General features: G+C 52.5%; 2 protein-coding genes across 6 annotated transcripts; one reads left to right on the forward strand and one right to left on the reverse strand.

Moving 5' to 3' along the window:
• Nucleotides 1–47: 47 nt before the first annotated feature.
• Nucleotides 48–2,784, forward strand: POLR1G (RNA polymerase I subunit G). Its single transcript, XM_084906050.1, has 3 exons — nt 48–288; nt 858–999; nt 1,161–2,784. The coding sequence occupies exons 1-3, from the start codon at nt 267–269 to the stop codon at nt 2,536–2,538; spliced, it is 1,542 nt and encodes a 513-aa protein (XP_084762176.1). The 5' UTR covers nt 48–266; the 3' UTR covers nt 2,539–2,784.
• ERCC1 (ERCC excision repair 1, endonuclease non-catalytic subunit) lies at nt 2,637–24,753 on the reverse strand. 5 transcript variants are annotated; one of them, XM_084906191.1, is made up of 10 exons: nt 24,560–24,753; nt 23,940–24,051; nt 22,369–22,584; nt 16,226–16,329; nt 15,418–15,517; nt 13,906–13,982; nt 4,518–4,617; nt 3,266–3,337; nt 2,989–3,156; nt 2,637–2,740 (listed from the first exon to the last, which is right to left on the reverse strand). In XM_084906191.1, the coding sequence occupies exons 2-10, from the start codon at nt 24,030–24,032 to the stop codon at nt 2,687–2,689; spliced, it is 984 nt and encodes a 327-aa protein (XP_084762317.1). In that variant the 5' UTR covers nt 24,033–24,051; nt 24,560–24,753; the 3' UTR covers nt 2,637–2,686. The 5 variants fall into 5 exon arrangements, with proteins under 5 accessions (XP_084762317.1, XP_084762320.1, XP_084762321.1 ...); XM_084906194.1 differs by having other exon boundaries at nt 2,989–3,057; nt 24,560–24,678; XM_084906195.1 differs by lacking the exon at nt 24,560–24,753 and adding an exon at nt 24,380–24,556 and having other exon boundaries at nt 2,989–3,057.

The following is a 24,753-nucleotide window of genomic DNA, read 5'->3' on the forward strand; positions in this document are numbered from 1 at the left end:
TGGGGCTCTGCCTCCCGCCAGACGTCGAATCAGCTGGATCTGGGAGCAAGTTTGCAGGAAAATATATCTTCCTTGGTTGTCTGCTCCGCACAAATGGAAATCTCCCGCAGTTCTGCTCACAAAGCCCGCGGGCTCCCGGCGACACCTCCCCGCCCCGCGCCCTTTGGGCGCTCCCGAGCCAGGCCCCGCCCCTCCGGCTCCACGTGGTCGGCGGCGGGGCCGGGGCGGCTTAGCTGCCGGTCTGTGCGTGAGCCGCGGGCACCGGGATGGCGGGGCCCCCGTCCGGAGGTGAGTTGCTTCAGGGCGGGCCGTCGGGGTGCAGAAGGCTGGCTGGTGGGAGGAGAAAGGGGCGCCGGGAGCGTCTGGGCGGGAAAAGGGACATCCCCGGAAACAGGACCTGCGAAAAGCATGCCCCGTGGAAGGCGGGGTGGGGGCACTGGAGGGGGTTCGGCCGGAGAGAGGATATCTTGGGAGGCTACCAGTGTAGGAAAGAGCCCCCCCCCACCCCCCCCGGATTTGGATCAGTGGAAGATTAAGGCGTCTCCGTGGAACCCACCGTTGGCGAGACCGGTTGCGGGCCTTTGGGGCGCTCAAGAGGTTGGGACCAGTGCGATAGGCGCCCTGGAGTAGCGGTTCTACACCTTCCTGATGCCGCCACCCTTTAATACAGCTCCTCATGTTGTGGTGACCCCCAAACATAACATTATTTTCGTTACTACTTCGTAGCTGTAACGTTGCTACTGTTAATGAATCGTAATGTAAATCTCTGTTTTCCGATGGTCTTCGGCTCTACCATCCAGGGCCTGGAGGATTGGACTGGCAGGAAAATGTCAACAGACCCGATTTCCCCTCTGCAGGTGCTGCTCGCTTCTCTTGTCCCCCCAACTTTACCGCGACGTCCCCATCCTCAGAGTCCACTCGTTTCTCGTTGGAGGCGCTGACGGGCCCAGACACAGAACTGTGGCTTATCCAGGCCCCTGTGGACTTCGTCCCGGACTGGTGAGTGGTCCCAGCCGCCTCCCTGGAGTCCCTGCCACCCTCGTAGATGGACTTGGGGGGATTTAGAGGGCCTTGAACCTAGAAATGCATTTTCTCAGCTCCTTTCCCCTGTGCCACCGGAAGACTCTGACCGGCTTCTGCCCTCCCCTTTCTCCTTTCAGCCTCAACGGGCGGCTGCTGCCGCTCTCTGGCTCCCAGGTGGTGAAGGGCAAGGTGGCAGGCAAGCGGCACCGCTACCGGGTCCTCAGCAGCGGCAGCCCCCACGCTGGAGACGCCACCCTGCTGGCCCCCTCGGCAGAGGCTGAAGGCGGCCTCACCTGTGCCCCGGCCCCCAAGGGCAGCCTGAGGATCTTAGAGGGCCCCCAAGAGTCCTCATCGGGGATCCCGCTGCATCCCATTCCCACAAGCCCCCCACCGCAGATCCCCCCCGGCCTGAGGCCTCGCTTCTGTGCCTTTGGCGGCAGCCCGCCCGTCACAGGGCCTGGGGCCGCCGTGGCCCTGGGGCCGCCGGCCTCGGGGAGGAGGAAAAGGAAGCATGTCTCTGAGGCCGCCGTTCCTCTGGAGGCGGTGAATGGGCACGGGGCCCTGGAGGGGGACACGGCTGTGGGGTCCTCGGGGGTGGACGTGGGGAAGAAGAGGAAAAAGCAGCATCCCAGTGAGCTGCAGGCGGTGAAGCCGGAGCCCGAGGCCGAGGGGCTGGAACCCCCGGGAGTGCTGCTCCCGTCCCCCAGCAAGAAGAAGAAGAAGCTTAAAGAGGCGGACACGGGGGAGCTGGAGCCAGGAGGAAAGACTGTGGAGCTGGAACTCGTGATTAAAACGGAGCCTCTGCAGGAGCCAGTCCTGACCCCCGCTAAGAAGAGGAAGAGGCACAAGGGCACAGGAGGGACGGAGGCTGTGGAGGGGGAGGCAGCGGAGCCTCAGCCACAGGTGAAGGAGGAGCCCCAGGAGGAAGCCATCCCACTGCCGCCCTCCAAGAAGAAGAAGAAGAAGAAAGAGAAGGGGTGCGGGGAGCCGGGGGAGCCGGGGACTGAGGCTGTGGAGCCGGAGATGAGAACTCGGGAGCTCCCGGGGGAGCGGGTGGAGCCTGAGCTGCCACGCGGTGAGACGGGGCCACAGGCCGAGGCAGCGCTGGCACCCACCAGAAAGAGGAAGAAGAAGGAAAAATGGCGAAGCCCGCTGGTGGAGCCAAAGACGGAGGTGGTGGAGCCCCAGGAGGAGGTGACGGTGCCGGCACTGCCAGGCGACCCCGAGCCTCAGGCAGCTCTGGCATCGCCCAAGAAGAAGAAGAGAGAGAGAGGGCACAGAGAGGCAGAGCCAGGGACCGAGGCGGCTGGCCCACAAGGTGAGATGGCGGAGCCCGAGGCCAGGGCGGATCCGGGGACCGCCAAGAAGAGGAAGAAGGGGGGCCCGGAGAGAGGGGTGCCAGAGACGCCATCCCAGGAGGAGATGCCAGAGCCGCCTCTGAATCCAGAGTCCGGGGAGGGGGCTCCCAGGAGACGGGAGAAGAGGAGAAAGAAGCTGCAGCAGGAGCCTGCGTAGCCTCCTCCAGGGACGCGGACAACTGAGAAAGCCGAGGGCCGCCTGGGCGGCAGAGCAGAGAAAACCCCTTCGGTGGTCGCAGCAGCACACAGGGAGCCTGGCGGGAAGACGCTTTATTGTTACACAGAGGCCGCCCTGGCAGCTGGGGTCACCGGGGCACCTTCAGGAAGGGCTCGTGGAGGACATCAAACAGCCTGCGGGCCTGGGGGGAGAGGAGCCGTCATTAAATGAGCCATTTGTTCGGTGCATCCGCGTGGGCCGTGGTTCTTTCTCCCCGCTGGCTGTGAGGCTGGGCTGGTCCCACCCTCTGGGCCTCGGTTTCCCCCATCTAGAGGAGAGGCACTGGGGGGCTTCGGAAACCTCAGAACTTTAGGATCTGGGGTCCCATCTCTTTGGGGCTCCCCTCCTGCCCCTGCCCCCTGCCCCCTGAGCCCATTCCAGATCTCTTACCTTCTGGGGCCCCAGGCCCGGGCACAAGGCCAGATCTTCCCTCGATGCGGCTATGAGCTGTTCCAGAGACTGAGGAGGGGGGAGTGAAGGGTCAGGGGAGGTGACCATAGACCCCGCCCTGCCCCAGCTGGCCAGGGATCTCAGACATTCCCGGAAGGGGGGGAGGGCCTCTGGGAGGGCAGGGAGGGAGGGTAGGGGGGTCAGGGAACAGTAGGGGGCTTCCTCGAAAAGGCACGGGGGCAGGAATGCCTGTAGGGACACAGGAAGCCTTCCTTACCCCGAAAGTGGTCAGGAGGGTCTGACTGTCCGTTTTGTTGACTGACTTCACAGTAGTCAGACATTCAGTCACCTGGAAGGGGGGGAGGAGGCAGAGTGAGTTGGGAGAAGAGCGAGCAGGGCTGAGCCCATGAGGGCAGTGTTGTTACTGCTGTGTCCCCAGACTGCCTTGCATGCAGGAGGTGCTCAATAAACGCTTTTTTTTTTTATACCGACAAAGAGGTCATCTTAGAGCGACCCCCCAATAGCTGAAAGGGTGTCGGTTGTGTGATGAGAAGATAAATGCCACCTTTTTAGTTGGTTGTGTCCAGGGGAAGACTAGCTCTGAAGGCGGAGCTGTGTTCACACCAGGCCCCACTGCTTACTCCCTGGGAGGTGCTGCTCGGGAATTCATCTCCGGGCCTCCATTCCCAGGCTGAAGGGAGTCCTGGCGGTACCCACCTCAGGGTGGCTGCAGACATCCGCCATTACTCCATCACCAGAGGCCTGGTGCATGACATTTGTGATGGGGGGCGTTGTCCCTCAGCCCAGAGCCCAGCGAGGTGGCCATCCAAGCTGTGCTTGCCAGCTGTGAGCACGGCTTCTGGCTGAGCAGCACTCCCCCATGGGGCGCACTGACCACCAAGGGGCAGCTCCTGCATTGAGCATCTGCCCCCTGGTGGTCAGTGTGCATCACAGCAGCCAGTAGTTCTACTGTTCGGTTGATTTGCATATTACCCTTTTATTAGATGGGACTGGAGCCCAGATTCAATCACTCGTTCAGTGGATAGTCCCTGAGTACCCACTGAAGGCTGGGTGGTGCTGGGGACACAGCAGAGACTAAGACAGCCTGGCTCTGCCCTCCTGGGGTCCCAGTACAGTGTGGGAGACAGATTAGTTCCAGGCAGTGGTGATTCAGATGGGCTGGGATGGGAGGGTCCAGTGAGGACACCTGACCTGGCCTGGCCTGGGGATCAGGGAGGGCTTCCTGGAGGAGGGAGCACACAGAGCTCATATGTGAAAGGTGGGATACTTGGAGAAGCTGGTAGGCGTGGGAGAAGGGTCAGGAAATGCGAGGCAGGGGGCGGGCAGGGCCTGGCAGAGCATGGCAAGAAAGCCAGAATTTCCCTGAGGGCACCGGGAGCCACAGGACGGTGTTGATCTGGGGAGGGCAGCGTTAGGTTTGTGCTTAGACCCCACTAGCTGCTGTTCAGCTGGGAGAGGGGAGGAGAGGCATGACTGGGGAGGCGGGGAAGGGGGTGCTGTGGCCTCACCCGGGACACGAAGTCCTGCTCCAGCTTCTCCATCAGCAGGTCTGCCGGCTTCTGCTCGTATGCCTTGTACGTCTCCAGGTACCGCCCGGCCTCCTCGGGGCTGGGGGAGAGGACATTCGGGTCAGCCAGGGTGGGGAGGGTCATGTTTTAGATTCATTCCGTTACGGTGGTAGTAACTGCTGACTTCAAACTAATATATAGAAAAATGAGCAGCCCTAGCCAGTTTGGCACCGTGGATAGAGCATCGCCATGCGGACTGAAGGGTCCCAGGTTCCATTCTGGTCAAGGACAAATGCCCAGGTTTCAGGCTCCATCACCAGTAGGGGGTATGCAGGAGGCAGCCAATCAATGATTCTCATCACTGATGTTTCCATCGCTCTCTCCCTCCCCCTTCCTCTCTGAAATCAATAAAAGTATAATATTTTCTTTTAAAGTGAACATTCTCAGCCTCCTCGAAATGCCCCCTGGTATGTTTTTCAGGCTAAAGACCAGAGCTTGGGACACTGACCAGGACTCATTTCCCACATGAGTGACCCTGAGCCAGTGATTTAACCTCTCTGGGCCTCAGTTTCCTCATCTGTCAAGTAGGCTGCTGGCAGAACTGTGACAGTTAAATGAGTCACCCCCCCCTTCCTCTCTAAATTCAATCAATCAATCAATACATTAAAAAATAATAAAGCCCACCTTCAAAAGAAAAACTCAGACTGGCCGACATGGCTCTGATTACGCTGTCAATCTACGAACCACGAGTCACGGTTCAACTCCCGGTCAGGGCACATGCCCAGACTGTGGGCTCCATTCCCAGTGGGGGTGAGCAGGAGGCAGCTGATCAATGATTCTCTCATCATTGATTCTTCCCTTCCTCTCATCTCAATAAAAATATATATAAAGAAAAGAAGAACTCAGAGTGCTAACTGCTGAATCCTTTATATCAATAAACATGATTTAAAAATCACCGTTAATTTTGATATTAGGCCCAGTTTTTGTGACATGTAATTAACTGTTTAAACAGTGGAAACAGCTAAATCATAAAAAGGGTCTATATATGCTGGCCTTTTTCCTCTGGAAATTGAGACTAATGAACTGAGTCGAAGTAAATAAAAGTATTTTTAAAAATATTTTTATTGATTTTCCACAGAGAGGAAGGGATAGGGATAGAGAACTAGAAACGTCAATGAGAGAAACATCGACCAGCCGCCTCCTGCACACCCCCTACTGGGGATGTGCCTGCAACCAATGTACATGCCCTTGACCGGAATCGAACCTGGGACCTTTCAGTCCACAGACCGACGCTCTATCCACTGAGCCAAACCAGTTGCGGCAAAAGTATTTTTCTTTCTTTCTTTTTAAAAAAATATATTTTATTGATTTTTTTACAGAGAGGAACGGAGAGGGATGGAAAGTTAGAAACATTGATGAAAGAGAAACATCGATCCGCTGCCTCCTGCACACACCCTACTGGGGATGTGCCCGCAACCAAGGTACATGCCCTTAACCGGAATCGAACCTGGGACCCTTCAGTCCGCAGGCGATGCTCTATCCACTGAGCCAAACCAGCTAGGGCTGTCTTGCATTTTCTTAGCCTTCAAAATCCAGCTGGCAAAAAATGTTTGTTGATTCAATGTTGGTTGCATTTTTTATTACATTCTTGGAAGAAACATTCATTTTTCTGATTCTGTTGTTTTCCATGAAATGGGCTTGCAGCTCTTCTCTCTGTGCAGCAGGCGTTATTATTACTGTAATGCCATTTGCTCAGGACACACAGGTTAGCACCCTGGATCCAGCTGTGTAACTTGCTTTCATTTCTGCATTCTACACTATGCCCAGCACACCCTTCCACTGCAGAAGACAGAGCTCAGTCTCGCTTATGAAATGGCTGCACCACAGCCCAGGGGCCTCGCTGTGTGCCATCACAGGCCCACACCCATTACAGTCAGAAGCTTCTGGACCGCCGGAGAGATCCCGGCAGGGCTGAGACCCTTGCCCAGGTTACTCGGCTGGCGAGGAGAGACTCCCTCAGTGGGCAGGGCACCGCCAGGCTCTGTACTCTGCTACTTCCCCATAGCGTGATATATATATATTTTTAAATATATTTTATTGATTTTGTACAGAGAGATAGAGTTAGAAACATCGATGAGAGAGAGTCATCGATCAGCTGCCTCTTGCACACCCCCTACTGGGGATGTGCCCACAACCAAGGTACATGCCCTTGACCGGAATCGAACCCGGGACCTTTCAATCCCCAAGCCGACGCTCTATCCATTGAGCCAAACCGGTTTCGGCGCCATAGCGTGATTTTTATACTTGCTTTTGTTTTAATATACAACTAATACGTAAGTACATTTCCCCCAAATAAACAGTATAGCGGTGCATACCCAGAGGGGAGGCACAGAGTTACAGATATCCTTTGGCCTAAAAAGCCCATTCCCGGGACTCAGGACAGAAGTAGGAGTGCTGGGGGTAACAGCGAAAGACAGAGACCAACAGGGGGCTGGCCTGTCCCATCTACACAAGGGAGTAGCTTAACAGCTGGAAAAGAACGTGGATCCACACAAGGAGCTGTTATTCAGTGATTAAAACTGTGACTGCCCTAGCCGGTTGCTCAGTGGTTAGTGTCCACCTGCAGACTGAAGGATCCCGGGTTCAATTCCAGTCAAAGGCAGGTACCTCGGCTGCAGGCTTGGTCCCTGGCACCAGTCAGGGAGCGTGCAGGAGGCAACCCATTGGTGTGTCTCTTTCACACTGATGTTTCTCTGTGTTTCTCCCCCTCCCTTCCATCCTCTCTAAAAAAATCAATGGAAAAAATACCCTCGGGTGAGGATTAGCAACAAAAACAAAGAAAGTGAGTTACCAAGTCACGAGAAGACATGGAGGAACCTTCCAAGCTCAGTGGAAGGAGCCAATCTGAAGAGGCCGTGAGATAACACAGAATCTAGGCTGGTGCTGCCCTCGGCCCCGGCACAGCCGCCGGGCCCTGTAAGTGTGTAAGTGCCAAGAGCACCGGAGCGTCCTCGTTCTGGTGAGGGGCTCTCGGTGGGCTCCGGGATGGGGCCGGTCCCCCGGAAGTGCAAGCCATGATTAGAAACTTGGAAGTTTCGGCCCCACCCCAGCCCCACCTCCAGGGACGAGAGGGGCTGGACGGGAGTTAATCATTGATCAGGCCAACGAGGTGAGGAGCTGCCTTCCTCGGAAGCACGGGGTTCACAGAGCGTCCGGGCTGTGAGCACATCCACCCAGCGTGACTCACTCCGCTCCCCGGGCACAGACAGTCCTGCTCGGGCTCCTCCCGGCCGCGCCCTCAGAGTCCTCCCCTGGCTGTGCATCTATGTCCTTCAGTAACAGGTAAACAGCCCGGCGGTGTCTATGTCCTTCAGTAACCGGTAAACAGCCCGGCGGGTGTCTATGTCCTTCAGTAACCGGTAAACAGGGGTGCGTATGGGAGGCAGCCGATCAATGTTTCTCTCCCACCCCCACTCCCCACTCTATAAAATCAATTAAAAAACACATCCACGGATAAGGATTAAATTAAAAAATAACTGATGAACGTAAGTCAGTGTTCCGGAGTTCGATGAGCCTCTCCAGCTAATTGTCACACCAGAGGGGGCGTAGGCCTGCCCCCCCCACAGCCGCTGGGTCAGAGGCACGGGTGCTGGCTGCCGCGCCCGGAGTGTGGGATCTGCCGTCTCCAGACAGACAGCGCCACGATTGAGTGAAATTGTAGGAAACCCAGTGGGCACTGCAGAGGACTGCCTGGTGTGGGGAAACCCCGCAGTGAGTGGCCGGAAGGGGTGTGCTTTGTGAGCAGAGGAGACACAGGATAAAGACCCACGATGAGGCCGAAACCGGTTTGGCTCAGCGGTGGAGTGTCAGTCTGCGGACCAAAAGGTCCTAGGTTCGATTCCGGTCAAGGGCATGTACGTTGGTTGCGGGCACATCCCCAGTAGGGGGGGTGCAGGAGGCAGCTGGTCGATGTTTCTCTCTCATCGACGTTTCTAGCTCTCTCTCTCTCTCCCTTCCTCTCTGTAAAAAATCAATAAAATATATTAAAAAAAAAAAAAAAAAAAAGACCCCCGGTGAGAAGAACGGGGTTCTCCCCGCACAGGGAGGCCTGGCTCTCCCCATTTCCGCGGTAACTGTCTGATTCCAGGGGGACGTTCTGGAAAAGGCAAACCATGGAGACAAAGGTGACAAAGAGTAGTGGTTCCGGGCGTAGGGGAGGGATGACCAGGAGAGCACAGGGACTTCAGGACAATGAAACTATTCTGTAAGCTTCTGCCCCACCCCACCCAGCGGAGACAGAGAGGAGCTGGAAATGGAGTTAGTCATGGAGGCAGGAATTCTGGTCACATGTCATACCTCTGTCAAGTCCTACAGAATGCACAACACAACTGTAACCAATGTAGCACACTAATTAATACAAGATGTAAACACTAGGAGAAATTGTATGTGGGAACTCTCTCTATATATTTTTAATTGACTTTAGAGAGGTGGAAGGAGCCTGCTGGCATGGCTCAATGGTTTAGTGTCTACCTATGAACCAGAGGTCACAGTTCGATTCCCCATCAGGGCACATGCCCGGGTTGTAGGCTCGGTCTTTAAAATATATTTTAAAAAAAGAATTACAAAACCAAAAAAACTGCTCTTAAATCATAATGTGTATTACTTTTTAAAAATGTGGATACTATACTGGACTACTGCACGGCTATGAAACAAATAAATGAGGCTGCTCTCTGCAGGCCATGGAAAAGACCTGCAGATAATGACAGCGCAGGGCAGAGCAGGCTGCAGTGCCCAGCGCTCTGCCTCCACGCACGGCTTTTCGACTTGACAACGCGCAGAAGTGATGCGCACTCGGCAGAACCCACCGGGCTGAGCCGCGGCGTCCGCGGGGCAGGCGCAGTAACTGCATCCGCCTTCCGGCATTTTCTTTTCTTTTTCTTTTTAATATATTTTATTGACTTTTCACACAGAGGAAGAGAGAGGGATAGAGAGTTAGAAACATCAATGAGAGAGAATCATCAATCAACTGCCTCTTGCACATCCCCCAGTGGGGATGTGCCCGCAGCCAAGGTACATGCCCTTGACCAATGGGTTACTGGGCTGTAACCCCAACGTAAGCCCAGGGGCATCTGTACGCAGCATGCCTACGTCTAAGAAAGGAAGGAAACTAAGATGATTTCGCACAGGCTGCTTGTGTCTTACAGAAACATTGAAAGGGAACCGAGAAACCAACAACAGGGAAGTGGAGTAGGAGGGAAGGAGAGGAGACACTTCTCTATATATATTGTTGAGAGTGTGTGTGTGTGTGTGTGTGTGTATGTGTGTGTGTATGTGTGTGTGTACACATACACTGAGTGGCCAGATTATTATGATCTCTGAACGCATAATAATCTGGCCACTCAGTGTATATTCTATATAATAAAAGTCTGATATGCAAATTGTCCCCTCAACCAGGAGTTCAACCAGGAGGCAGGCTGGCCAACCGCCCATCTCCCCTCTCCCTGGCCAGGATGGCTGGACCCCACCCATGCACAAATTCATGCACCGGGCCTCTAGTATATATACACACATATACACACATTAAATGGCCAGATTATTATGTGTTCAGAAATCATAATAATCTGGCCACTCAGTGTGTATATATATAACATGCAGTCTACACATATACCCTTTTTATAACACTTCAGAATTTTGAACTACATGTTACAGCCTGTGTCATTGTGGATTTGCACACACAAGCAGGGATCATCAGCAAGTAGAAATTCCAAGTGCAGAAATTTGTGTGTCTATTTTCTGGTTTTTAAAAATTACTATTACTATTAAATTTACTGGGGTGACATTGGTTAATAAAAGTATATAGATTTGCCAAAACCGGTTTGGCTCAATAGAGCGTCGGTCTGCGGACTGAAGGGTCCCAGGTTCGATTCCAGTCAAGGGCATGTACATTGGTTGCGGGCACATTCCTAGTTGGGGGGTGTGCAGAAGGCAGCTGGTCGATGTTTCTCTCTCATCAATGTTTCTAGCTTTCTATCCCTCTCCCTTCCTCTCTATAAAAAGTCAATAAAATATATTTTAAAAAATTATATATGTTTCAAGTGCACAATTACGTCATACATCATTTGTATATTGCATTGTATGTTCACCACCCAAAGTCACCATATGTTTGACCTCCTTTACCCATTACTACCTCCATGTTTTGTTTTTTTGTTTTGTTTTGTTTTTTAAAGGGAAGCATCAATCTTTATATATATATATATATATATATATATATATATATATATATAAAATTGATTTTTTACAGAGACTAGGGAGAGAGAGAGAGAGAGCTAGAAACCGATGAGAGAGAAACATCAACCAGCTGCCTCTTGCACGCCCCCTACCGGGGATGTGCCCGCAACCCATGTACATGCCCTTGACCGGAATCGAACCTGGGACCTTTCAGTCCACAGACCGACGCTATACCGCTGAGCCAAACCGGTTTCGGCCTACCTCCATGTTTTGATAGCCAATCATGTCTCCTGCCAACCGAACATGCAGGTGCCCATTTCATACTATCCGTCTCGATGTTTTCACCGAATAAATGGGTAAAAAATAGCACATCATTTTTCATATTCTACTCTTTTCCTGATAAATTATAAATTGGTTTATTAATTTTCTAGGTGTTTTTGGCTACCTGTATTAGACTTTTTAAAAACTGGGTCACCTTTTTTTTATTGACTTGTAGGAGGTTCTTTGTAAACAGTGAATGTTAATGTAAATATATTAATATGATACAAACATTTAGCCCTGGCTGGTGTGACTCCGTTGACGGCAGTTTCATCCCATACACCAGAAGGTGGCGGGCTGATGCCAGGTCAGGGCACATACCCAGGTTTTGGTTTGATCCCCATTGGGGCATGTGCAGGAGGCAACCGATCGATGTTGCTCTCTCACATCAATATTTCTCTCTCTCCCTCTCTTTATCTCTCTAAGATTAATTTATTATTATTTTTTAAATCCTCACCCAAGGATTTTTTTTAAAGACAGTGGAAGGAAGAGGGAGAGACAGAGAGAAACACTGATGTGAGAGAAATACATCAACTGGTTGCTTCCTACATGCCCCTAACCAAGGTCAGGAGCCTGCAACTCAGGAACATGCCCTTGACCAGAATCGAATCCAGGACCCTTCAGTCCACAGGCTGACGCTCTATCCACTGAGCCAAACTGGCTAGGGCTCTAAGATTAATTTTTAAAATAAATAAAATATAAAGTTGGCTGTGGTTTTGAAATATTAAAAAAAAACAACACTTAGGATTTAAAAAACAACAACAACATAAGAATCAATGGAAGAAATGTCCTCAGGTAAGGGTTAACAACAACAAAAATTTAAATATATTTTACCATCCTGCCGATACCGGTTTGGCTCAGTGGATAGAGCGTCGGCCTGCGGACTGAAAAGTCCCGGGTTCGATTCCGGTCAAGGGCATGTACTTGGTTGCAGGCACATTCCTAGTAGGGGATGTGCAAGAGGCAGCTGATCGATGATTCTCTCTCATCGATGTTTCTAACTCTCTATCCCTCTCTCTTCCTCTCTCTAAAATATATATATATATATATATATATTTTACCATCCTATCCTATATAATAAAAGGGTAATAGGCAAATTGACCCTAACAGCAGAATGACCAGAACGACCGCTCGACCAGTCACTATGATTGCAGGCCAGGCCTAGGGACCGTACCTGTGCATGAATTTTTGTGCACCGGGCCTCTAGCATAAATGTAATTTGCATGACCATGTATAAATTAGGGTTTTTAAATTTGTTATATACACACCAAGTCTTTTTTCTTAGTTTGTCATTTGCCTTTTTGTTGTTGTGTTAATCTTCACCCGAAGGTATTTCTTCCACTGGTTTTTCAGAAAGAGTGGAAGGAAGGGAGAGAGACAGAGAGAAACATCGATGTGAGAGAAACATATGATTGGCTGCCTCCTGCACACCTCCGGTTGGGGCCAGGAATCAAGCATGTAACCGAAGTACATACCTTTGACCAGAATTGAACCCAATCCCTTCAGTCCTCAGGCAGATGCTCTAACCACTGAGCAAACAGGCTACAGTTGTCATTGCCTTTACCTTTGTTTACGGCATCTCTCAACATTCGAAAGATTCTAATTATAATCTTCCCAAATCAGCCCACCTTTTCCTTCATGGATTTAGGGGCTTATGTCTTGCTTTGGAAGACTTTTCATACCCCAAGATTATAAAAAATATTCTCCCATTAAATTTCTTGTAACACTCTTATTGTAAAAATATTATTTTGGGTTAACGTAAGTTATCCTGACGCTATCTATCCTCACCCAAGGGTTTTTTCCATTGATGTTTATTCCCATTGAGTTTTAGTGAGAGCAGAGGGAGGGAGGGAAAGGGCAGAGAGGAAGAGAGAGAGAAACATGGATCAGCTGCTTTCCTTATGTCCCCAAATGAGGACTGAAACCTCACGCCAGGTATGTGCCCTGACAGGAACGGCACCTGCAGTCTTTTGGTGACAGGACAACGTCCAACCAACTGACCACTGTAGCTGGGCTACTGTACTTGCCTTTTTTCCCAAAATATATTTTTATTGATTTCAGAGAGCCCTCAACTTGGGCATGTGCCCTTGACCGGAATCAAACCTGGGACACTTCAGTTCACAGGCCAACACTCTATCCACTAAGCCAAACCAACTAGGGGTATTGTACTTTTTAAAAAATCATTTGTCACTATCCTGGCCAGTTTGGCTCAGTGGATAGAGTGTCAGCCTGTGACCAGGCTGGCAGGGGGCCAGTTAGGGGCAACCAGGCAGGTAAGCAATTAGGAGCCAGAGTTCTAGGATTGTGAAAGGGATGTCCGACTGCTGGTTTAGGCCTGATCCCCAGGATTGGGCCTAAACCGGCAGTCGGACATCCCCCCGGGGGTCCCAGATTGGAGAGGGTACAGGCTGGGCTGAGGGGACCCCCTGCCCATGCACAAATTTCATGCGCTGGGCCTCTAGAAATAAAAGAAAAATCACTTGTCAGGATTTACATTTTGTTTATGGTGTGAAAGAGGGCTTCTTTTTTTCTTTCTTTTTTTTTTTGAGAACCAGTCTATGGTCTTTAGAGAACCAGAAGTTCAATGAATTGTTCAGCTAGATTTTATGTCTAATTCATAAGTGACTAGTATGGTCCTGGGATTTGATCTATGTTACCTGCCTTTGTGCCTACATCCCTACAGGAAGACATTAGGACCTATGTCACAGATGAGGCCAGAGAGAGGCAGTGCCTGGGCCGGGCTCACAGAGAGAGGAGGGAGGAGAAGGGAAGGGCTGAGGAGGATGGGGGAGAGGATGACTCTCGGGATAGAGCCTGACCTGGGCGGGAGCCTCGATCTCACCTCCAGGCAAGGACCAGCGTGCAGTCTGCCAGGATGCACATTTTAGCCAGCTCCTTGAGGGCCTGCTGAGGGTCTTTCTGGGTAGAGAAGAACATCAGAATGAGCGATCTGGGAGAAAGCAAGGCGTTGTAGTCTTGAAAACACAGCGGCTTCGGATGTCGGGAACCTTCCATTCACTGACACTCCCTAAGCTCCTATGGGTGCTGGCCTGTGCTGGGCAGTGCTGGGAGCCAGCAGGGACCGAGACAGCCTGGTTCTCTCCTCCCGGAGCTCGCCGTCTGGAGGGACAGACGCATCCTCAGACAGTGAGGAACAGTGGCCAGAGCTGGAGGGCCGGGGGCGGAGACCCCAGAGGAGCATGTGGTCTGGGAGAGTGGTCTGGGAGAGCTTCCGAGGAGGAGCCGTCTGAGCTGAGACCTGACGGAGGATGAAGAGGGGGAGAGGCAGCTCAGGAGAGCAGAAAAGGGAACCTTAAACGGGAAGAGCGTGTGCAGGAAGGGAGAAAAGAGAGGGCGTGAGCAATGGGACGGAGGATGGGAAAGAAAGGTTTGTTTGTTTTTAATTGATTTGAGAGAGAGAGAGAAAGGGGGAAAGAGGGAGGGGGAGAAACATCGAGGTGTTGTTCATGCATTCATTGCTGATTCTTATATATGTCCTGACCGGGGATCAGACCTGCAACCTTGACATATTGAGACAACACTCTAACCCACGGAGCCGCGGGCCAGGGCAACAGAGAGGGTTTTCACGCGGAAGCTCGGGCATGAGGGCAGAGAGCGGGGTGAGAACACAGCTTCCTGGCCATGGGGAGCACCGGGAAGCCACTTAGGGTGTTTTCGGTTGTTGTCATTCCTCCCCCAAGGATATTTTTCCCACTGATTTTTGAGAAAGAGTGGAAGGGAGGCAGGGAGAGGGAGACAAAGAGGCAGAGAGAGGGAAACACTGATGTGAGAGAGACACAATGACTGGTTGCCTGACTAGGGCCAGGGATCGAACCTTCAACCCAGGTACGTACTCTTGACCAGAAATCAAACCGGAGACCCTTCAGTGCTTGGGCCGACGATCTTACCACTGGGCAACATTGGCCAGGGCCCAGTTAGGGGTTTGAACACCAGACCTGTGCATTAGGGGGACCCCTCTGGCGGCTTTAAGGAGGAGAGGGGTCAAGGCTGGAGGCCAGGGGACAAAGGGAGAGGCTGGGGCAGGGACCCAGGCATGAGAGGGGCCTACATCGGGCCAGGCTGTGCGGACAGAGAACGTAGAACAGATTCGAGTAAGATGCAGGGGCGGAGTGCCGGGACTAGCTAAAGCCGGTTGGGGAAGACGGAGATGGGTCACTTTACCCTCCCACCTCCTTACAACGCAGGGTGCCACCGTCAGATGTGAAGACGGGTCCTCCCTGAGGCTTCCCCTGGCCTTTCTCCTGGGAAGGGGTTCAACGGTCCCCTTGGCGGCCAGGAGGCCGCGGCCCCCGCTGCGCAGGCGGGACGGAGCCGGAGGGGAGCACCCGCTTACCACGTCCACCTGCACCAGCAGCACCCGCAGCACGAAGCTCTTCCCCAGGCTCTGCAGCCGCTCGTGGATGTAGTCCCGGTGGAGGTTGTGGTAGCGGAGGCTGGGAGGGAGGAGGCAGGATGAGGGGTCTCCTGGCCCGAGTTCCAGGGAGCCCCCTCCATTCTAACACGCGGGGAGCGGGGCAGCCTGGCCGGGCGCTGAGGCTCGGGGTCAGTGCTCCCCCTGCAGGAGGGGCACAGCGGGGCTGGCAGAGGGGCTGCCTGGCTCCGGCTCCCTGCAAGGCCGGCCCCGGGTCTTCCCTGAGGAGGGGAGACTGGCTTCGGCCGAGGAGGCCAGCGCCCTGGAGACCAAGACCGGGACGCCGCGCAGCTGCCAGAGAAGCAGGGGCCACCCCAGGGCTCTGGCTGGTGGGGACGGAGGGGGCACCTCCACCTGGGAGCCAGGGACATCTCTGCCCGGAGCCGCCCGCCCTCACGCCTGCAGGGAGCCGGGAACTTAGAAATTTCACTTCCCCGGGCCTCTGTCTGGAGAGGGACCAGGGTGTAACGGGGTGGAGGACGGGGAAATCCTGGGTCTGGTCACCTTCAGGCTTGGATGCTGGGGCCGCTCAGTCTGGGGCATGAGTGACCCGGCCCCAGGCTGCTCAGGCACAGGCGTCTGGGCCCAGCTCTTGTCACTCCGGGCGCCCCCAGCCCGGCCTCTTCCCCCCACCCTAGGCCCATGGCTACAGCCCCATGCCTGGCGGCCCCCGGGGAGAGCCCAGCACCCCGCGCCCTCCGCGCCCTCCTGCAGGCGGGCAGCCGCTCACCTGAGGAAGAGGGCGCAGGTGCTCTGGCCCAGCACGTAGTCGGGAACCACGTCGCCGAATTCCCAGGGCACGTTGCGCACAAACTTCAGCACCGGGTTGCCCCTCTGGCGAGGGAGGGAGAGCGGAAGCCATTAACAGGGAGGACCCTGGAGCCACGGCCACCCCTGGAGCCACTCTCTCAGCACCTCCCCACCCTTCTCCTGCCCGGCGCCTGGGTCTTGCAACTTCTCTCTCCTCTGCCCGGCCAGTTCGGCTCAGTGGTTAGCATGGAACCATGAACCAGGAGGCCACGGTTAGATTCCCTGATGCCCGTGAGGAAGGGAGAGGGAGAGAGAGAATCATCAATGATGAGAGAGAACCATTGATCAGCCGCCTCCTGCACACCCCACACTGGGGATGTGCCCACCACCAATGTACATGCCCTTGACCGGAATCGAACCTGGGACCCCTTAATCCACAGACCGACGCTCTATCCACTGAGCCAAACGGTTTTGCACATCCAGTAAGTATTTAATGAGCACCAGCCACGTGCCTAAGAACTGGGGATTCAGCAGTAACCCAGACAGACAAAACCCTCCTCTCCTGCGGGCCACAGTCATTCAACAAAACGATCTCAGGGCTGAACGTGTAACTGCCAATGAGGGGCTGGATCTAAGAGGGTGGGACCTGCTCCCGTGGTGGGTGTGGGCTGACCAGAGCAGCCGGGGCGGGAAGTCTGTGGGGGTCCACAGTCACACAGGCCCTGGGCCATCTAACTGGAGGCCCGTGGGAGCCATGAAAAGGGGCGGGATCATATTTTAATTTTTAAAGGATACTAGAGGCCTGGTGCAAGAATTCATGCACCAGGGAGAATCCAAGATGGCTGCTCGGGTAGGCAACTAGCCGCAGCCGCACACAACAATTTTAATAAAATACAACTAAAATATAAAATGGACATTACCCAGAACTACAGGAAAGTCGACTGACTGGAAATCCTACAACAAGAAGCAAGGAGAAAACCAGAAGGAAGCGCGGAGGAGCTGTAAAAGCCTAAGGTACGGAGACACGCGGCGCACGCGAAGAGGACGGAGCCGGAGAGGAGGGAGGCCGAGTGCCTGGCGGGCGTTCCCTAGCGGGAAGGAGAGAAAACTCCGACTGTGCTGGGCCCCTGACTGCTCTGAACCCCAGTTCTGGGCCAGACCCCGGGGACTCAGGCTCAGCCATAGGGAGCTGGGCTGTAAGTCGGAACCCCGGGGTAGCGGAGAAAGGAGGTCCCGGAGGCGCGCACACTGCCCCCAGAGAAGGGACGGTCGGCTGTGCCGCAGGATTGCCCTGACGGGAAGGAGACTGGGGCTCCAGACTGCTGTGAACGCCACCTCCAACTCCACTTCCAACTGAACTGAACCCCAATACCGGGCTCATTGGGGGAGAGCATAGACTGTTTGGCAGCAGGCGAAAATCGAGGGCACCTTTCTCTCAGAGGCGCCGGCAGCGAGCACTGAAGGACCCGCATAGGGCGGGGCTGACGGAAGCCAAAGCTGCAGGCTCCACCCTGAAACCCCGTCCCATCTGTAACTGCGAAATGCGACAACAAAATAGATCACAAACGAAAGAAATGGAGGACAAAAAGCTTCTGGATATAGAGTTCAAGTCTACGCTTATAAGGTTTTTCAAGAATTTCCTAGAAAAGATGGATAAGGCCTATGAGGATATGAAAAGAGATCAACTAGAATTAATAAGGAGTCAACAAGAAATGATAAGGGATCAACAAGAAATAAAGAATACATTGTCTGAAATAAAAAATATTCTACAGAGTCCTAAAAACAGAAGGGAAGATCGCAAGAATCAAGTCAAAGATTTGGAACATAAAGAGCCAGAAGACACTCCTCTGCAGAAGCTAGAAGGCAAGAGAATCCAGAAAATTGAAGATAATGTAAGAAACCTCTGGGACAACTTCAAGCGAACCAACATCAGAATTATGGGGGTTCCAGAAGATGAGAGAGAGCAAGATATCGAAAACATACTGAAAGAAATAGTGACAGAAAACTTCCCCCACCTGGTGAAAGAATTTGACTTACAAGTCCAGGAAGCGCACAGAACTCCAAACAAAAGGAATCCAAAGAGGACCACACCGAGACACATCATTATTAAAATTCCAAGAGCAAAAGATAAAGAGAGAATATTAAAAGAAGCAAGAGCAAAGAAGGTAGTAACTTATAAAGGAGCACCTATACGATTGTCAGCTGACTTCTCAACAGAAACCATGCAGGCCAGAAGGGAATGGCAAGAAATATTCAAGGTGATGAATAGCAAGAACCTACAGCCAAAAATAAGCTACCCAGCAAAGCTATCACTCAGAATCGAAGGCCAGATAAAGAGCTTCACTAATAAAAAAAAGCTAAAGGAGTTCATCACCACCAAACCAGAATTATATGAATTGCTGAAGGGGGTTCTTTCAGAAGAGAAAGTAAACAAAAATAAAAATTATGAACAACAAATACGTAATTATCAACAAGTGAATCTAAAAACCAAGGAAATTAAAAAAAATCTGATGAACAATATTAACTGTTGAATCAGATTTTCAGAATCAGAACAATAATAGAATCAGAGGTATGGAAGGGGAGTGAACTGACGATTCTTGGGGAAAAGGGGAGAGGGGTGTGTGGGAAGAGACTGAACATAAACTGTGCACCTATGGATGAGGACAATGGGGAGAGGGGAAAGGGCAGAGGGTGGGGTGGGAACCTGGTGGAGGAGAGCAATGGTGGGGGGGGGGGAAGGAACATTTGTAATAATATGAAAAATAAAAACTTATTAAAAAAAAAAAAAAAAAAAAAAAAGTAAAGAAGAAAAAAATAGATCGTATCAATTTATGCAAAAAGTGCATTTGACAAAAATCCAACACCTATTCATGATTTTAAAAAATCCAGCTCTGGCCGAAACCGGTTTGGCTCAATGGATAGAGCATTGGCCTGCAGATTGAAGGGTCCTGAGTTTTGGGCTCAATCTCCATTAGGGGGCATGTAGGAGGCAGCCAATCAATAATTCTCTCTCATCATTGATGTTTCTCTTTCTCCCTCTTCCTTCTCTGAAATCAATAAAAAAATATGTTTTTTTAAAACTCAGAAAACTAGGAATAGAAGGGAAAAAAAAAAAAAAAAAAAAAAAAAAAAAGAATTCATGCACCAGTAGGGCCCCTCGGCCTGGCCCGTGGGATCAGGCCAAAACCAGCTCTCTGACATCCCTCGAGGGGTCCCTGGATGCTGAGAGGGCAGTGGAGAGATGCAGAAGGTTGGCCAGCCTGGGAGGGACAATGGGAGGGCTCCAGGGCCTGTCTGGCCTTCTCAGTCCTGATCTGCAGACCCCAGCAGCAAGCTAACCTACCTGTCAGAGCATCTGCCCTCTGGTGATCAGTGCATATCATAGCAACTGGTTGACTGCCCCCTGGTGGTCAGTGCTCGTCATAACAAGCAGTTGAGCAGCCTTAGCGTATCATTAGCATATTATGCTTTGGGTTTTTGTTTGTTTGTTTTGTTTTGTTTTAAATATATTTTATTGATTTTTGTACAGAGAGGAAGGGAGAGAGATAGTTAGAAACATCAAATAGAGAGAGTCATCGATCAGCTGCCTCTTGCACACCCCCTACTGGGGATGTGCTCGCAACCAAGGTACATGCCCTTAACCGGAATCGAACCCGGGGCCCTTCAGTCCCCAAGCCGACGCTCTATCCACTGAGCCAAACCGGTCCCAACAGCATATTATGCTTTGATTGGTTGAACAGCCGACCAGTCAACTGGACACTTAGCGCATTAGGCTTTTATTATATAGGATGACCAAAAACAAAAGGTCAGACAATGACAGGTGGAGAGAATATGGTGAAATTGGGACATTCACACATTACTGGTGGGAATGTAAAACAATGCAACTTTTTAGAAAATAGTCTGGGAGTTCCTGAAAAAGTCAAACATGGAGTGGTCATGTGACCCCGCAAATCCACGCCCAGATCAATACCCAAGAGAACGGGAACCACTCATCTGCACAAAACTTCACAGCGTTTTTATAATAACAGAAACGTACGCATAACCCAGTGGACTGTCCAGCAATGGATGAATGGAGAAACAAGATGTGGCAAATGCACAGAATGGAACACTGCTCAGCAATGAAAAGGGATGAGTGAACCTTCAACAAGCTCAGGGAAAGAAGCCAGGCATCAGGTGATGGGCGTTTGAGTTTCACCCACTTTTTGGCTATTGTGAATAATGCCGCTATGAACATTTGCGTACAAGATTTTGGTATACGTACATTTTCTTTTTTTTCCTTTTTTTTTTTTTTTAAATATATTTTATTGATTTCTTACAGAGAGGAAGAGAGAGGGATAGAGAATTAGAAACATCGATGAGAGAGAATCATCGATCAGCTGCCTCTTGCACACTCCCCACTGGGGATGTGCCCGCAACCAAGGTACATGCCCTTGACCGGAATCGAACCCGGGACCTTTCAGTCCTCAGTCCGACGCTCTATCCACAGAGCCAAACCGGTTTCGGCTGGATGTACATTTTCATTACCCTCTGATATGTACCCAGAAGTGGACTTGCTGGGTCATGTGCTAACTCTATTATTAAGTATTTAAGGAACTGCCAGACCATCCTCCATGGCTGCACCATTTTACATTCCCACCAGCGTCTGAGGGCTCCAGATCCTTCGCAGCCTCACAGCACTCATCCCCGACTGTGCTTTCCAGTCTAGCCATTCCAGTAGGTGTGGGTGGAATCTCATTGTGTTTATTTTTAAAAAATATACGTTTATTGATTTCAAAGAGGGAGACAGAAAGAGAGATAGGAACATCAATAATGAGAGAGAATCATGGATTGGCTGCCTCCTGCACACCTGGGCAGATGCCCTGACCGGGAATCAAACCACTGAGCCACACCAGCCGGGCACTCATTGTAGTTTTGATACGCACTTCCCTGATGGCTAATGATATTGGGCATCTTTTCACACCTTTTTTTTTTTTTAATTGCTGACAGTTTTACAGATTCTTCCCAGCCCCCGCCCCACCCCATCTTTTCACATTCTGGAGTCCTATCATTGTCTTTCTACAAAGAAAACCAGCTCCATCAATTGTAGAGACTGTATGTTTCTTTCTATCACTCTATCCCCAGAGCCTAGAACAGCATCTGGCAACCTCTGAATGTATTTGTGGACTGTAAGTGGATGAACCCCCATTTTATTTTATTTATTTATTTTTAAGTATATTTTATTATTTTACAGAGAGGAAGGAAGAGAGAGAGAGAGAAACACCGTTCGGCTGCCTCCTGCAAACCCTCTACTAGGGATCGAGCCTGCCACCAAGGTACATGCCCTTGATCAGAACTGAACCCGGGACCATTTAGTCACGGGCTGACGCTCTATCCACTGAGCCAAACCAGTGGTTAGGGTGTGAACCCCATTTTAAAAGCACAGACGGGTAAGCCACTTGCCCAAGATCACACAGCGACTATGCAGCGCAGCAGGATTTGAATTCGGGTCTGTGTTCAATAAATAGTTTTTGAATAAAGGAGCAAAACTGGGGTTAGGAAATGTAACTGCACTAACACAGTCACACCTCCAACGGGAGTAGTCAGCCTGCTGTGGATGGAATGTGTGTGTCCCATCAAAACTGAAACCTGACCCTCAATGGAATGGGATTAGGAGGTGAGGGGAGGTGATGAGGTCATGTGGGTGGGGCCCTCAGGAAGGGGATTAGTGCCCTTATAAAAGAGACCCCCCAGCTCCCTCACCCCTTCCTTCACGTGAGGACAGTGGGCAGACAGCCCTCTATGAACCTCTGAGACACCAATTCTGCACGTGCCTTGATCTTGAACTTCTCAGCCTCCAAAACTGTGAGAAATAATTCCAAAACGTTTGTCTACGCCACCCAGTCTATGGCATTTTTGTTATAGCAAAGTAAGACATGTGGGAAGGCATCAATCTACACACAGTAGTTGAATGAATGAATGGATGGATGGATGAATGGATGGATGGATGGATGGATGGATGAACTGTGCTGCTGAGAGGACAATGGCCAGAACTTACACCTCCTTCCACTGCATACCAGATAGTCATCCTTATTACTATTTTTCCCACTAAAACGTAAAGCCCCACTTCTCCATCCTCCTCCTCACCTGCCGGGGGCTCACAATGATGCTGTTGGACTTCGCCCCTGGTTTGGGAGCCTGGCCGGGGGTCTCTCCTGCCTGGGGTTCGGGCCCGCTGGGGGGCGCGGCTCCAGCCCCGCCTTCCGGTCCGCAGATAGCATACTCAGCGTAGGTCTGAGGGGCGGCCTGCGGGGAGGTCTCTGTGGCGGGATGGCTCCGAGCGGATCGGAATAAGGGCTTGACCTGTGAGGAGAGAGGGTGGGAGGGATCAAAATCAGAATCTTTCCACCTCTCCCAACTTCTCAGCCTCCACCTCGGTCCCAGTCACCGTCCTCTCTCCCTTGGACCACGGTCATCACCTCCTCACCAGTGCCCTGCCCAACCCTCACCGCCCCCCACAGTCATATCATGTCCCTCCTCTGCACAGAGCCTGCCTCAGGGTAAAAGCCACAGCAGTCGCCATAGCCCTCTCCCTGTTTTCTCTGCTCAGCCCACTGGCCTTCGTGCTGCCCTCGCACGTACCAGGCTCCCTCTGACCTCAGAGCCTCTGCACCCAGATGTCACACAGCTCGCTGCATCACCTACTCCCGTCTCTGCCACGAAGTCCCCTTCTCCGAGAGGCAGTCCTCTGACTGTCCCACCAAAGGCCCCACCTCTCCTCCATCGCATCTTATATCCTTAGTCTAATTTCTCTTTCTTTTTTTAAATATGTTTTTGTTGATTTCAGAGAAGAAGGGAGAGGGAAAGGGGGGGATAGAAACATAATGATGAGAGAATCATTGATAAGCTACCTCCTGCACACACATACATACACACACACACACACACACACGCCCCTTACTGGAGATCAAGCCCAGTGCCCTGACCTAAATAGAGCTGTGATGTCCCAGTTCATAGGTCAAAGCTCAACCACTGAGCCACACTGGCTGAGTGCACTTTCTTTTCTTCCTAGCCCATGAGCAGCAGCCAGTACTCAGCACCAGCCAACTGCTTTCCTGTGAGAGATCTCCATGTTGCCAGACCTTCGACTGACCAAGGAGCAGACCAAAAGATGTCAAAAGTGCCAGCTTTCTTTTAAAATTGCAAAACCTTCCAATTCTTTTTAAAATATATTTTATTGATTTTTTTACAGAGAGGAAGGAAGAGGAATAGAGAGCCAGAAACATCAATGAGAGAGAAACATCCATCAGCTGCCTCCTGGGATGTGCCTGCAACCAAGGTACGTGCCCTTGACAGGAATCGAACCCAGGACCCTTCAGTCCGCAGGCCGACGCTCTATCTACTGAGCCAAACCGGTTTCGGCAAAACCTTCCAATTCTTAAATGTCAGCAAGAAATCCAGGCCTTGCAGGTTGCTGGCCACATAAACACATCCCCGGGCCACTCGTTTGCTGCCAGTTTGCGGCCCCTGCCTTAGGCCTCTCTTAGAACCACCGTGACATGTTACAGAGAGAGAAACTGAGATGGGAAGCAAAGGACTCCAACATTTCCTGACCCACTGGCCCTTCCCGTCCCCCTCCCCGCACAGCCCTCCCAGAGGGGGGTCCGGGGAGCCCACCCTCACCCCTTCCCACCCCCACCCCCATCTCTCCGTCCTACCCCAGCGGGAGGGACCGCGTCCTCGTCCAGGGGAATGAGGAATCTCTTCCTGGTGGGCGGCTCCGCCGGCGGCCGCACTCCCCCTTCGTCCATCCCGAGGCTCTGATGGGGCCTGTGAGTGAAGACGGGGCGGCGGGAGCGACTGAGACATCAGCGTATGCATCCCCATCCCCCCAGCAGGAACCCCCCCCCTCACAGCCACCTCCCCCTTCCTCCCCCGCCAAACATAAAAATAAAAATAAAAAAATCCCAGGCCTCCACTGCAAACACCCAGCGCCCCAGCTTCTCCAAAGCCCCGTCCGGAGGGTGCATTCCCCTGCGGCTCGCCCCGCCCCACAAGGGCCCTAGGTTCCCTCCGTCCCCCCCTCACCGCACCCCGCCTCTCAGAGCCCGCCCGGCCGCGGTCCCCACCTCCGTCCGCCCCGCCCCAGGGAGCGCACCTGGATGCCCGCCCCGCCCTCCCGCCTGTCCATCTCGGACACCGCAGCTACGGATTGGCTTCCGCGGCTGCCATTCGCCACCAGCAGCCTCCAGCCCTCCTCCCCTCCCTCCACCTGTCCCCCCCCCGCTCACTGCCCTTCCCGCCCCAGCCCCGCAGCCTCGGCGCCGGGAGGACTCACCTCCTCGCCCCGAGCCGCCGGGAAAAGACCGGCGCGGCTAGAGCGTCCCCAGGCTCGCCGCACTTCCGGCCTCTCTAGCCCTCGAGCCCAGAGCGCCGTCCCGCGCAGCGCTCTATGGTCCTGGAGGACTGTGGAGGTTCGGGCTGGAGAGAGCCCTCTGTCCTCCGGCCTGAGCGGCTCAGGTTGCCCATCAG

This window comes from Pipistrellus hanaki (assembly GCF_964339955.1).
Source record: "Pipistrellus hanaki genome assembly, chromosome: 15".
NCBI lineage: Eukaryota > Metazoa > Chordata > Mammalia > Chiroptera > Vespertilionidae > Pipistrellus > Pipistrellus hanaki.